The following is a 15,507-nucleotide window of genomic DNA, read 5'->3' on the forward strand; positions in this document are numbered from 1 at the left end:
TTGGAGTATTTCCTCCACTATAGGTCAACCCATTCAGGACTCAAATTATACGTCTGAACGTTGCTTAGTGAATATGATATGGAAACGAAAAACTCATAAAAACTCTTATTTACTCTTAAGAAATGTTTTCTTCAAACTAGGGCAGTTGGATGCTCTAATATAACACTCGAACAGTAACTCTTAATATAACAGGACCCTATAGGACCTTCCCAGGACAAACACCCCTCTCCCTCCATGTCCTCCACCTGCCTCTTGTCTGTAGAAAAACTTTAGCCAAAGAATAAATTTAATCAGAGAAGTGAGAAAATGCAGAAACAAAGGAAAAGAGTCAAGCAAGACAAAAAAAATAATATTGATAGTTTAGCCATTAATCAAAGTCAAGGACCTTTAGTTTCTCCTCCAGGGCTATAGATAAATATTCTGAGCTGTATCCTTTGAGCTGTTTTGCAGATACTGAAACCCCCACCAGGTAGAAAAAGTTAACCACGGGCTTCCCTGGTGGCGCAGTGGTTGAGAGTCCGCCTGCTGATGCACGGGACACGGGTTCGTGCCCCGGTCCGAGAAGATCCCACATGCCGCGGAGCGGCTGGGCCCGTGAGCCATGGCCGCTGAGCCTGTGCGTCCAGAGCCTGTGCTCCGCAACGGGAGAGGCCACAACAGTGAGAGGCCCGCATACCGCAAAAAAAAAAAAAAAAAAAGAAAAAGTTAACCACATGATGACTGTAGCCATGACATAAGCTGTTCCATCTTACACAATTCCAAGAACTGGCCTCAAGAAAATGGGAACACACCAACGCTGGAGTTGAAGATTACTTGTACTTAAAACAATCATATATGATGCTGATCAGATCACTGCCTGACCAATTTCAAGATGATTGCTGGAGCTGACTACTGTTCTGCATGTAGCTGCCCTCCACCAACCCCTCCCTCCACCCGTACATCCCTGAAAGTCCACTTTAAAAGCTCTTGCCCCCTGATCAGCAATGTAGAGTTAGTTTTTTGGGACACGAGTCCATCTTCTTCCCAGGACTGCCAGCTTTCTCAATAAAGCCATCTTTCCTTTTACTCAACACTTGTCTCTTGAGATTTGGCTTTCAAGCTATGAACAGAAAAGCCTGAGTTCAGTAACATTAATAGGCTCACCAGAATCAAAAAATACTAAACACAACAAAAATTCTTAATCTTCTAAAATAGCAGTTACTCTGGGTATACCAGGAAAGAACCTGCTTTCACTGATTTTTTTTTTTTAAATAAGTGGTGCTTTTATTTTTTTAAGTCTTTATTGAATTTGTTACAATATTGCTTCTGTTTTATATTTTTTGGTTTTATGGCCCCAAGGCATGTGGGATCTTAGCTCCCCAACCAAGGATCAAACCCACACCCCTTGCATTTGAAGGTAAAGTCTTAACCACTGGACCGCCAGGGAAGTCCCTGTTTTCACTGATTAACTAGTACACTTCATACTACAAAAGTTATTAAGTTAATCCATCGTATTTTCCTTTCCAGATCTGGATGCTAGCAAATTTAGAGATACCATGCTAGAATTTTCCTTATCTTAGAGTTCTTAATATACATTCACATCTCTCCCTTCCTCCTTTATTTCGTAGCCTTACTCTTCTGTGTTCTGTAAATTGCTGTATTTCTGGACCCATGCTTCAGTTGTAAGCTTCTTAGATAATTAATGTCAGCTCAGGTAAGTTCAACAGGTAAGTTCAACAATGACAGCCAGTCATAATACATCCTAGGAAAACAAATAACTTGACATCCTTTCAGGAACTACATGTGAAAAGTGAATTCTATATAATGTGGAAAGTACTGCAATAAAGGTGTAGTGATATGGCACTTTAATAAAGCTGAGGAGTTCAGGAAAAGCTTCCTGGGGCAGATGACAATGGATACGGTCTTCAAGGATGAAGAGTATTTAGCCAAGTTAAGAACTGAGGAGGGTGTTCCAGGGAAAGTTACAGAGACATAAAACATGAAGAAAAGTATAGGAAACAACAAGCAGTTTTAAATTAACTATGGCATGATGTAAGAAGGGTCAACCAACAGGACAAGAAGGTAAGGACCAGCTGATAGAGGCTCTATATGCATGCTAAAGACTACAAGTGAAAGATTTTAACTAGGAAGAATGACATATGCTCTAAGACCAAGATCACAGTGTTGACAGTTTCAGTGACAAGTTTAAGAGGAATAAGATTTAAGGCAAGGAGACCAGTTTGGAGGCTGTTACAATATCCCAGTTGAAAGAGCTGAAAGAGCTGAACTAGTTATGGCAGACATACAGGGAGAAAAAGCATTGTCCCAAATGCTCAAATCCTTCTATGGAAGTAAAGCTTGAGAGAAGGCAAGATATCATGAGGAATATTTTAAATGATACTAACTGATTATTTCCAGAACATCACTACAATGCAATTAAGATTATGCTTTCTTAATGACAGTTATAGGCAATGCTTTTCTTAAATCTTTACCTTAGTCTCTGGCTAGAAAATTGGAAAGTTGCCTATTCTTGAAAAAACACTTAAAAGTTATCTCTTAAATTAGGTGGTTTCAGAAGATAACTAATGCCATCTCTTTCAGAGAGTGAATATTTATCTTATTTGCTTAAAGGTGCATCTATACAGAGCCTACAGTCCTTCACTCTAAACTGAATGTATACATCCACGTAAACTCAAAGTAGTCATCTTAGACGATCATCCAATTATTCTAAGAATACTCTAAAAGCTCAAAACATTTTGGGAAATATTAGGCACTATCTTTCAGAAGCTATATGACATTAGTTTGAATATATTCAGTAGAGGCAATAGATGAATTCAGTATCATTGATTTTCTGAGAAAATTACAATTGAAAGTAAAGCTTTAATAACAACCTCATCAGGTATTTGAAGGCATTTGGGTAATAGCACAGACAAAACTATCTGATATATCCCAAGCACCTAACGCTTAGCAGCTAATCAATTATGGTCTGTTGAATACTCAATATTTGTTGAAGAACTTGTCTAAGTGTAATATCTGAATATCTTAGGTCTGTTATTCTCTGTTGCTTTATTTGTTTCTGGTTTTTCGTATTCTCTCTCTGTCTCTTTGTATTTTTAATCATGCCTCATAATTTTTTATAGGATGCCAGACATTGTAGATGAAATACTATGAAGAGGATCTGTATAGAAAATGTTACTTTTCCCCAAAAGAGGATTATATTTTGGGGGGCAGGCAGACAGAGTACAAGGAGATATCCTTAATCATGTAAAGGGTTGATTTTAGGCATTGTACTGGCTTGTTTGTATTTTGCACTTACTACTAGGGCACAATCCTTATGGGATTTCAATGGAAAGCCTGAGTCTTTTACCAAGCCTTTCAAACATTATTAATGATTAATTATTAATCATTTACTTCCTCTGTTCGTCAAGGTCACCATCAACTCCACACTGTCCAATGCAAACTAAAATTTCCATCCTCATCTTAACCTTTCACAGAAGCATCTGACAGAAGTGAACCCTCCCTCTAAGGTAGACAATGTTAGTTCTATAAACTAACACTGATTTCCAACTACTTCTTGCCTCTACCATAATGGAGAAACAGTTAAGCATAAGTAACCCCTCACTAGCCAAATCAAACAGTTGCTGTATTTTGGAAAGTGAGTGGTCTCAGCTGCAAGAGTAAGAGTCTAGATAGTGAAGAACGCCTGTACTTGCTTTCCAAGTCTCCCTAATAGCCAAGGAGAAGCCAAGTGAAACAGTTCCAACCAATGAAATTTGTCTGTTGGTATTTCTGGGAAGGCTTTTGCTTTTCTTGAAAAAAAGAAAAGACACAGCTAGTGCTGTCTCCTCCTCTGCTTTTAGCCTTGAATAAAAACTTGACAGTAGAGATGCTGCTTCTAGACAAATGTTATCTCACATTCATACCAAAACCTTAAAAGACTATGCCATCTAGTTGTACCTGGACCCCTCCTTGCTGCTATCATTAGATAACACCTCCTGATCCCGAGCCCTACAGCATCTTTTAAAAGATCCAACCACACTTCCTAGCCTGAATTTCAGTTCCTTGAAATTTTCAATTAACTTTATTTCCACCACTCCTTTTAGCCACACACAGGCACACCCTTATCAACTGAAACTACTCTACATATGAAATATTTATTTCAAATATTTTTTGACTTGATCCTCACATCCACCTAGGTCCCTCACACTATAACTCACCTCTGTTTTTCTTACCTTGCTAATATCTCCAGTCCCCTAACTACTCGACTTTTTTCCTGTGTAAGTGCCCCCTTGAGAATGAACTAGTTAACAAAGTCAACAAATAATTATGAAATCCCTACACTATGAGAGGAACAGGGCAATAGAGGAAAAACTAGAGATACATGGTCCTGCCTTCAAGGAACTTAAAATCATGGTAGGGGAAAGTTATCAATGCAGGAACCAAAACCAAAAATACTTACAAACTGTAATAAGTTTTAGAAAGTGAACAAGGCACTGATTGAGAAAGACAATAATGTAGAAGGGATGAGGGGACAGAAAAGAAGGGCTTCTTCTAGAAAGTATCTGAGCCAAGTCCTCAAGGATCAGAAGAGTAGTTGGTGGAAGAGCATGTTGGGCAGAAGGGGAAACACGTACAAAGGCCCTTCTCTCTGAGGGCCCCTCTGTCCTCTTCCCCTTCCTGTTTGCACTGTGTTGGTCTTCTCCCTCTCAGCCAGGCTCTTTTATCTGATGCACTGTATTCCTTCTCAACCTCATCTTCTTTTTTTTTTTTTTTTTCACGATTTCCCTCTTTCCCTTTTAGCCAGAATATAATGTAGAACTGAAGATTGTTTAAATGATTTGTTTCTTAAATTATTTATTATTAGCTAAATAATTAACCTTCCTGCTCTTAATTTTTTTAAAGTAGGCTGTGTATTTATCTTTAAATTAAATGAAATCTGCAGCATTTGTGTCATTCAACTGATTTTCTCCCTTGTGAATCAGTATAATTTTACTAGAAAGAAAATATTAATAGTTCAGTTGATGATAACTGAAGTAACTCATCAACTTCACTTAATCACTTTTACAATACTTTTCTGATATGCAGGTGAAAATCAAATCTAACATAACTAAATCCTATGGGACTCCTAAGCCTCCATAAAAAATATTAAATATTTTGTTTTCCCTTTGATAAGTTATATATGTATACATCTATTCAAAGACTTTACAGACTAGTACAATCATAGAACACAACTCAGTCCCAAAGTAATGGCTTTCTATGGTCTCACTAGCCTGTTACATTCAGTACTATTAGTATTTAATAACTTTATAACATGCATACCTTGTTGTCTTCCCAATAAAGTGCTAAACATTCATCTCCAGGTTTCCACAGTTTTGCATACTCCATAGGAATAGATGATTCAAGTACTTTTTCTGGTTTAATTGGCCCAGATCTTCTTTTGGGCCCACTATTGTAAAATATTTTATCATCATAGGGTGTAGCTGTGATGGGTCCTGCTGGCTTAATAGGTCCTACTCGCCTTCCCTTCAGTGGCATTTCTGTCTCTCCATTTGGAACACCAATGAAACTATTTGTTCGGACAGGATTCTGGTAATCAGCATTTACATTAAAATGTTTTTCAATTTTTACACCACTAAAAGCTTCATTATTTATTGTTCGTGGTTTCCTATCATAAAAATGATCAGGATTTGCTGTTTGGCTTTCTCTTTTCCCACGTTTTTGATTATTATAATCTATGGATTCTTGAGGAAGTGGATTTTCTTTTGCCTCTGCATAGGATGGAACTTTTCCTGATTTGCTTTGCATAGAGTTATCCCTTTTTTTAAATGCAGCATCATTGTGCTGGGAACTTAAAGGGTATGAAGTATCTTTAGTTCTATCATATCTAGAATATGGTCTATCACACTTGATTCTCTCTTCAGCCCATACTTCAGATCCTGAAGAAGTACTTGGTCTTTCAGAACCTCTGTTTCTAGGTAATCCACTGCCTTCTAAAACTGACTTTGAATTTTGGATGTCTCTTTGAAAACGAGGAGGTTTTTCATTCCTTGGCTGTCTGGTATCATTTCGAGGAAGATATCTTGGTTGATTATTATCTTTTACTCCATTTTGCTCAGTATTTGACAATCTGTGTTGTCCTTGATGAAGCTGCTGTGGCTGTGATTTAGGTTCTGAAAAGTAAAAATATATCATATGCATATTAAAATGAAGACTCTGTATTAATACTTAATTATCAAACTACTATTTTAACATCTTCCAGTATCTTCCCACCTCATTATCTTAATCCCTCTTTACTTTGTTAGAGTCCTGTATTTCTAATGTACAGTTTGCCTGGTTAGCCACATTAGTGAAGTAAAGCAATGATGTGAACCATGAATAAATGGTGGATTCAAAAACAAGTTGTCTTTGTCACTGAATGTTTGCACTGTTATAACATAGCCAATCTATATATGCTATTCTGGTAATTCATTTCCCAAGCCAGTAATGAAATAGAACTGCAACCTGATAACACAGAAGCTGCTATAAAACGGTACAAGTACAACCCTTGCTCAAGTCCTTTCTGAATCCCAGTCCCATTTAAAATGTATAGCTATCATTGTCAGTCAAGTTCTAGTCTTTGCAAAAAAAAATATTTCTCAAATCTTTCTGGATCTGGAATTGCCAAGTGTTTGGATTACAATTAGATATTTACTATAGACCTATCAAAGTAATTAGGAACAGGTACTACTTGGAAATACAGAAAAAAGTGTCAAAAATATGATTAAGCAAAATAGTGCAGATAATGTACAACTAGAAATCAAAATCAGTAACATGGTAAATATACACTCATAATCTGATGGTTATATTTCACATAATGATTTTTATTCTACTTCAGTTTGTACTGTGTCACTTACTCTTTCTTCCTCCATTGTTTCACATAGCATGTCTATAATACTATTACCAATCATATGGACTGGTCTTTGGTGTACACATCTTGTTTCTCTTGTCATACACTATAATCAATATGCAGATCAGGATTATTCTTACATTTCTCCACGGTCACAATACTTCTTAACAGGGGCACTATTGACATTCTGGGTGAGAATGTTTCCTGTATTTGCAAGAAAATTAACTTCTTTGACCTTCAGATACTAAATCCTAAAGCATTCTCCCTCAGGATTCCTAGTCACTGTGACTACTCAAACTGTCTCCATACATTTCCAAACACCCACTGGAGGAAAAAAGGTACCAGATAAAATGTTTAGATCAATAGGAATAAAGAGAAGACCTTTAAAAGTTCCTGAATGACAAAGCAAGTCAAGACTAAAGATCAAGGCTCAAAATGAAAAGAAACTTCTCAATGGAACCACTGGAAGCTAGAAAGCAATCTAACAGACTTTAAATGTCTTTGAAATTAAAGGAAAATTATTTTCTAAGTACAATTCCATATTCAGCCAAACCACCCATTAATTGTGACTAAGAATAAAAAATTTTCAAATATGCAAGATCTCAAATAATAGCCAAGACCATCTACAGAGACATTTTTACAAAATCACTTTTTCCCAAGATGGGCTTTATAAATATAACACAAATATCTTATTTTTAAATCACTGTAGTCAATATTAATTTTTTCTTTAGCGAGAAGAAAAATGGACACAAATGAGCATTTTCAGCAGAAAGCATGTTTTGGCATTTGTTCCAGTCATTATTAGAGAATAAGGGCAGCAGCCGTCTCTTGCTGACAATCTGCTATGTATTAGGTACCCCACACTAGCACTTTATACACATTATCAATAGTCCCCACAGTAGTCATAACATACAGGTATTGTGGGGTTTATTTAATAGAGAGAGGTAAAGTCCTTTATATATTGAATTGAAGAAATTTTTCAGCTTCCAAAATAAATCAAATATGAAGGTATTTTATTTCCTGACAACAAGGTTTGAATAGATATTCAGGGAGTAAGCTTTTTAGATCTGTGTTTAGGGATCAATTTTTCAAAATTATTCCAGTTAGGGACACCAAAATCCATGATCATCAGGAAATACAAATAACTTAAGTCATCATGAGAGTAACTGAGTATCCTGGACTACAAATGGCAGTTGAATAACCACATATACAGAATGAAGCCTTCAATTAGGCTTGGTAGGTGTGGGAGAATTTGATTTCAGTTCTTCTAAAAGAAGAAAAAAAGTAAAGATTTCCTAATCTATTTTAACTGAAGATGTACACTAGATTACAGAATAAAACAATTAATTTTACTACTAAAGAATATACTTCATTTACATTATTATGCTGAGGCAATATAGTGAGAGAAGAATCTATAAAGGAAACTGCTTTTTAAATAAGAACGCCTTAAAAAAAAATAAACTCGATGAGGCAGAAGATAAAATTGTGCTTTTAAAGAACATAGTTTTCGGGCTTCCCTCGTGGCACAGTGGTTGAGAGTCCACCTGCCGATACAGGGGACACGGGTTCGTGCCCCGGTCCGGGAAGATCCCACATGCCGCGGAGGAGCTGGGCCCATGAGCCATGGCCACTGAGCCTGTGCTCCGCAACAGGAGAGGCCACGACAGTGAGAGGCCCGCGTACCGCAAAACAAAAAAACATAGTTTTCATATACATCCATTTAATTCCAAAATAAAATAACAGTAAGCCAAGGAAGGTCCTTAAAGGTTTCATCATTCTTGGATTTCCTTAAACCTAATACCTTTTATCTTAGGTAGTTAAGTAATGATGTCAGATATAAAGTAAATATTTTGAAACTGAACTAATCTATTAAATAAATAAAAAAATATGCTCAATCACTAAATTCTGGAACGGTGATTTTAAATAAATTAAGAAATAGCCCAAAAGTCAAATAGAAAGCTCAACTCTGCATCATTCAATTCTGAATCTGCATCATTCCTCAATTCTGCATCATTCAATTCTGAATCTAGTGGCTCTCTGCCACCTTTCGTGAGGAGGCATGATCATCCCAAGCCACCAAAATACTAATTGGCACCAGGGGCCAGGTCTACAGTCACTCTAATAGGAATATACTGAGACACTCTTCTGTATAGGAAGGAGAATAAAATGCATCACTATTTTTTTCTTTTTTTTAATGACCTGAAGGGGAAAGATGAACCAAAACAAAAGCATAAATGGAAATTGGTAATATTTAATATTAAATAGGAGAAAAAAAAAAGAAAATTAGCAAAAAAATGACAGAAAAATTCATCACAAAATAGATAAAACTGTGAAAACATCTAAAAAATTAAAGTGATACAAGTCCATATGATAAAATTAATCAAAGACTACTACATGAGTTTCATTTGCCTTGTAATAAAATGTTCCTATTAGACCAGATCATGAGTTTCAAAATTCATCTTTACAAGATAATTGATTACAATGTTTTACAGCCCCATGATTTGAAATGCAAGGATCATTAAGAACGAATTTACTAATTGTCACAAATTATTTGGGTCTGTACATAAGAATATGCTTAATTAATCAGGTATCTTAAAATATTAATACTTCTTTGCAGAGTATTCATTCTCCAGTCACAGTTGTACCTGCTTTTTATAGTAAAAAAACAGGTATATTTTGTTTCCCAGGATGACTCTTCATTTTATTCTGAGACACCTACCTGAAGAAATGACTTCATTAAGACTTTACTACGTACCTGACTCTACTTTAAGGTCTTTTGACTACATTACTTCATATAATTCTCCTAACCACGCTGAAGGGCAATATTATTATCCCCATTTTACAAGTGAATTAACAAAAAGCAAGGCTAACAGCTAGAAAATGTTGAAGCCAGAGCTTAACTCAAATCTAACTGAAGCAAAAGCCCACAATTTTCTCATTATGCCAACCTGCCTGCCCACAGGAACAAAACAGAATGTAACCAACATGTTAACTACAATTTTATCACCTACATTTGTTCATTTCTGGTGCGATGCAGAAATCACAAAAGCTCTTTGGCAAAACCAAAGGAATGGCCATTTATGGGCTAGATACTATTTTTAAAAAGTCATAGTACCACAGTACAACAGGTTACCTACTAATGCAGACATTAATTCAAGAAGAATGGTTAAAATTACTGCTGAGTAATCCTTCAACAAATAAAGCAAAATAAAAACAAATCATTAAAGATACTTGTTACAAAAAGATGGTATTAACTGATTAGTACATGAATTCACATTAAAAAAGAAGCATAACATTTTCTAATATTTCTATGTTTATATATAAACCCGATTACATTTTTTTTCACATCAAAATTTTCAACTAATCTTCTCAGTTATACAAATCAGGGCTTTTGTGTAAAATATCATTAGATATTGTGTATATTCTGTAATGATCACAAAACTCTTTGGCTATAAAATTTTATCTATCAGCTCAAAATTTATACTTTGTGTCCTCTGTAAAAAGTTACTTCCTCTATAAATTTATTCTGTATGAATTCTGACTTAGATTAAAAAGGTTAAGACAAGGAACTATGTTTCATTCTTAGCAGGTACATATAAACGCAAGTGGTTATTAAATGATTATGTTCTCCATATAGTAAAAAATAAACTGTAGCCTTTTAAAAATATTGTGTTATAGGAAGAGAAACTGCCCATCACCTCAAGCCTAAAGCATAACTTTTTCATGCTATATTAAATACGTCCTTTCTTACCACTCTCTTCAAAATAATCACTTTAACATCCATAGAACATTTATCTACTGGATATCCTTCAGCTTGTCTTCTAACCCCACTACTTCACTGACACTATTTTCGTCAAGGTCTCCAATCAGTGGTGTGTTGGAGCCAGTCTGAATATTGAACAAAAACAGATTATTAAATTTTCAGAAAATCTGCAATCTGGTTGCAGGTTGAAACTAGCTAATTTTTGATAGCTTGAAATTAGCCATAGTGGAATATTTACACCACAGAAATCAGGAAAAGCTAAAAATCAGAGCATCCCTCCCCTGCCTCCCACCTCTTCCCCCACAGCCAGTTGTTAAACATTCACCAGCACACTCTTAATGCTATGTAAACCCAATGGACACCTCCCATCCTTATCTCTGTTTCTACTCCTCCTACTTTTTGGCAGCTGTTTTCTCAGTTTCCTTTGCTGACTCTTCCAGCTCTATTCAATCTCTAAATTCTACCGCCTGCTGAGTATCTCTCCTTGATTTTTTAAAAACATATCTTTAAAAAGTGTATTTCAAATTCACAGTAAGCCAATTTTCACCAACTTTCTATACATTACCTTTAAATTGTTTCACTAAAGTTATCCCTAAATCTACATGTAAATTTCTATATACAATTAATTTTTAAATTCAAATAACTACTAACTTTACATTAATAATCCGGACATTACCTGTGCAGCACTGTGGCATATTTTCACTTTCCACCTGCTATTTTATCTAGAACCTTAAACTACCTGGATAATGTCAGGTGCTATGCTGTCAGAATGCTTAAAAATCTAGGCACCACAATGTCATAACAACACAGATCAGAGCATTTCAAAGTAATTCTAGCTAAGGACCAGGGTTTTTGTTGTAGTTATTGGTTTTGGTTTTAATTTCCAATCAACTGTTGACTGTCACTTTTGTAAAATGCAGTAACAAATATTGAGGCATTGACAAACTGCTAAAAGAGTTTCTGAATACTTACTCTCAATTTCAGTACTTATCTGTACTTATTCAAAATCAGACACTATACCAGTATAGACTACAGTATCACTGGTACAGACTATTCACTGTTAAGGTAACAAGTCCACATTACAGAATTAGAAACAACTATCTCAAGTAAATCTTAAAGCACTATCTAGATATGTGGGGTAAATTTGCACTTCAAAAAAAAGAAAGGAATGGTAGAAAGAAATCAGTCCTATAAGAAAAAATCAAGGACTGGGAAGGTCATACTGGTGGTTAGGGATAGAGAGAAAGTGACAGGCAGTGGATAGATAACTACACATTTTCTCTCTTTTGCTAACAGCTTATGACTATTCACATAGCAATCATTCATCCCTGGCTTCCAAGTAAGCATTCCACCATCAATTTCAATCAATCAGTTGCATAGGGAAATGAGGAGGAATGTTGTTTGATGCAACTGGATGTAAACATGCACAATACTCAATACATGGGCGACGTAAACATACACGATACTCAATACATGGGCAATCCTTTCTTGAGGAAATCCTTCACAAGAACATCTAGGCTAACACATACACATTCTCCTTGTCTTCTTGACCTAGTTTTCTGGCCTTCCAATAAAATTGTTACCATTCTATCACATTCCCTTCCTGTATCCCTATTCTTCATTCTTTAAAATTCAAGCTATAAATCTATAAGTCAAACTATTTAAACTGACTTGAAACTTGATTAAATGAAAATAAAACAAAACCAAAAAAGACACCTACCAACCATCCAAAAAGCCTGCGACTTCATATGCATTACTCACCAACCATTAATATTATACCTGCTACCATCTAAATATATTACATCTGAATATTATGCGGAATTTGAAATTATGCAGTACCATTAACCAAGAAAAATGCTACTTCTCACAAAATCCACAGAAAATAAAGAAATGGAACTCCACAAAAATAGTATATGTAATATAATCTGAATTTTATTCTGCCAACAAGAAGAGTCAATGGAGCATTTTAAGCAAGGGGGTAGTGGGATCAAATTTGTGTCTTGAAAGATCACTGTTTGCAAAATGGAGGATGAGATGATAAAGTTCTGCAAAAAGTCAGTGGAGGGTTGATGAGGGCCTAAAGTTGGGTAGTAGGGGAGGAGATGAGGACACAATGAGTGGAGGATGCTATCGCTACTACTGCTAATCACAATGATGTTAACGATGATGATAGTGGTGGTGGCGGTGGTGTCAGAACTACCATTACATGGAGGCCTATGTGCCAAACACTGTGCTTAGCACTTTTATGCATAATCTAATTTGATCTTCTCAATAACTCTAAACTTAGGTGGTGCTACTGTTTCCCCATTTCCCAATAATGAAATTAAGGTTTGAGAGATTATATAACTTTCCCAAAGACATACAACTAGTAAAATACAAGAGCTGTGAGTTAAGTTAGTGGTAGAATCAGTTGTATTTATCTGCCACAGCATCCATTCAATTCTCCTCTTCTTTTGGTAAAAGAACTCTGCTTTCAGTGATAACTACTCCCTCCCCTTTAACATATAATCCAGAATCAATTAAGATGTCCTAAGCTCTCCTGACTAAGAAGGAGGCAGATATAGACATTAGAAGATGGAAGGTCTTTTTTCTGTCTGATATTCCAGGTATAAGGGCCATTTGATTGTTTCTGAGAAATATTTTTTTTTATTACTTTTTCATATTATGAATGGAGATTTGACACCAACAACTGTCAAGCAGACCATCCAAGTCTCTTTGTACTCCTATTTCAGCCGCTTCACACACACAAATGCCAGCATCTCCACTGGGAGTTGACCTTGGGGAATCAATAATCATATGATGAAAGGTATTTATCTTTTCCCAGAAAAAATGTGCTTGGAAAATTAAGATAAGTGTTTTTACGTGCCTATCTTTATATGTCATTATGCCCCCTTATATACATTGGCCTTATGCTATACCTGGTGCTACCTGGGCCAATCTTTGCTACCACGTGAAGACAGCCCATCAACACACAATTCAGAGACAGAGAAAGACCTTCCACTTATATAAGCCAATACATTACTTTTTTTTGCATATTTGGATTTCTGTGGCTTACAGCTTAATGTAAACTAATTCAGAAATTAGTGCCAGGAAAAAGAGTGATACAAGTGACAGACCTAAAATGTAAAACTTGTTTAGTAAAGGAAGGGTGCAGGGTAGTGAAAGCTGCTTCATTCCCTAACAGAAGTTGGCACTCCTCATTGTTTGGTTAAACTGTAGCCTACTGTCTTGGAACTGAGACCACCTAACTAATGAGGCCAATGCTTTAGAGAACTTGGTATGAAAATGTCAGGGCGATGAAAGGTGTTGGTTACTTCTTATTGCCTTCAGCAAGTCCTACAAGAAAGCAACAAGCTGGCAAGCTTGAAAGTAGAAAGGACACAGATGGAACTAGCTATGAGGTGCTCTTCTCAATTATACCAACAAGCCAAAAGGACTGTGACTCAGATAATCATGCTTCTTGAGAGATTACAGAATTCTATGAACCAAGGAATAAAAGAGGAAAAGTAGAAGATGAGACTGGGTCCTGGAAAGGGGAAGCTTGATCACCTATGACCATGTCCAACATTTATGAATGTTGGATGAGTTCTTAGTTCCTATAATTGTTTAATTTAAATCTTATCCTTTTCATAAAAAATATCTCTATTTGAATTCTGTTCATATTTTTCTAAGTGTTTACCCTTTATACAACTGGGTCATATTCTCTAGTCTACTTTCTAAACTTTTGACACAAAATACGGAGAAACATAAATAAAACTTGTAACACATACTTAATTTACAAAATAAGCTATAGAAACAAGGAAACAGAGGAGTATGAATTTAAGAAAGTTACTCTGTCCACTTTTCTCACAATGCCTCTTGTTCCCCATTTGGAAAAATGAAGGTTTTCCTGGTTTTATTTAGATGTAAAAAGTTAAAACAGTAAAGTTACTGTCTTAAGGCAACCCCTCCCTCTATCTCTGGCCAACCCAGATATCTTCCATGATAATAGAAAGAATAAAACCTACTCTTTTTGTCCCAAGTTGAAACTTAAAATATATATTTCTAGTGGGCATCGTTTCAAATGGTAGTTATGTATTACTGAAGTAATATATTGATAAACTTAAGGTATGTAAAGTTGAAAGTTGGCCTGATAATCTGGCCATGAACTCTATCTAGTCTATGAAACCAAAAATTTTTTTAAGAGCCTATATATGAGCCTTTCGAACACAACCCTATCACAAACTCATCAGTTGAATATTGACATCAACCAACTTGACATCAAATTATTACATATCACATAGAACACTTTAGTGATTACTCCCATAAAACAATGTAATCCAACATCATTTTTTTTTTTTTTTTTTTTTGCGGTACGCGGGCCTCTCACTGTTGTGGCCTCTCCCGTTGCGGAGCACAGGCTCCGGACGCGCAGGCTCAGTGGCCATGGCTCACGGGCCCAGCTGCTCCGCGGCGTGTGGGATCTTCCTGGACCCGGGCACGAACCTGTGTCCCTTGCATCGGCAGGCGGACTCTCAGCCACTGTGCCACCAGGGAAGCCCAACCTCATTTTTTTCAGAATATTGATAATAATGTCAACTAGAATTACATTTGACTTGAATTAAAAGACACAACAAAAACGTTAATGATACGAGAAAATCTCTAGGAAAAGTACATGTGATGATCAATTATAGGCACTACTTATTTTATTGCATTTCACCTTATTGTACTTTGCCAATACTGCGTTTCTTACAAACTGAAGATCTGTGGCAACTCTGAATTTGTTAGATGATGGTTAGCATTTTTGAGCAATAAAGTAATTTTTAATTAAGGTATGTACATTGTTTTTTTAGACATAATGCTATTTCATACTTAACAGACTACTGTATAGTGTAAACAT

General features: G+C 35.9%; 1 protein-coding gene across 2 annotated transcripts in view; it reads right to left on the reverse strand.

Annotated features, from left to right (window-relative positions):
* TDRD3 (tudor domain containing 3) overlaps nucleotides 1–15,507 on the reverse strand; it is a 196,720-nt gene that overhangs the window by 41,727 nt on the left and 139,486 nt on the right. For both annotated transcript variants that reach the window (XM_029210057.1, XM_029210058.1), the window contains one exon: nucleotides 5,299–6,149. In XM_029210057.1, coding sequence (XP_029065890.1) covers nucleotides 5,299–6,149 — 851 coding nt within the window. The remainder of the gene's footprint in view (nucleotides 1–5,298; nucleotides 6,150–15,507) is intronic.

This window comes from Monodon monoceros, unplaced genomic scaffold, assembly GCF_005190385.1.
Source record: "Monodon monoceros isolate NGI ecotype Baffin Bay Population unplaced genomic scaffold, NGI_Narwhal_1 Super_Scaffold_8, whole genome shotgun sequence".
In the NCBI taxonomy this organism is placed as follows: Eukaryota; Metazoa; Chordata; class Mammalia; order Artiodactyla; family Monodontidae; genus Monodon; species Monodon monoceros.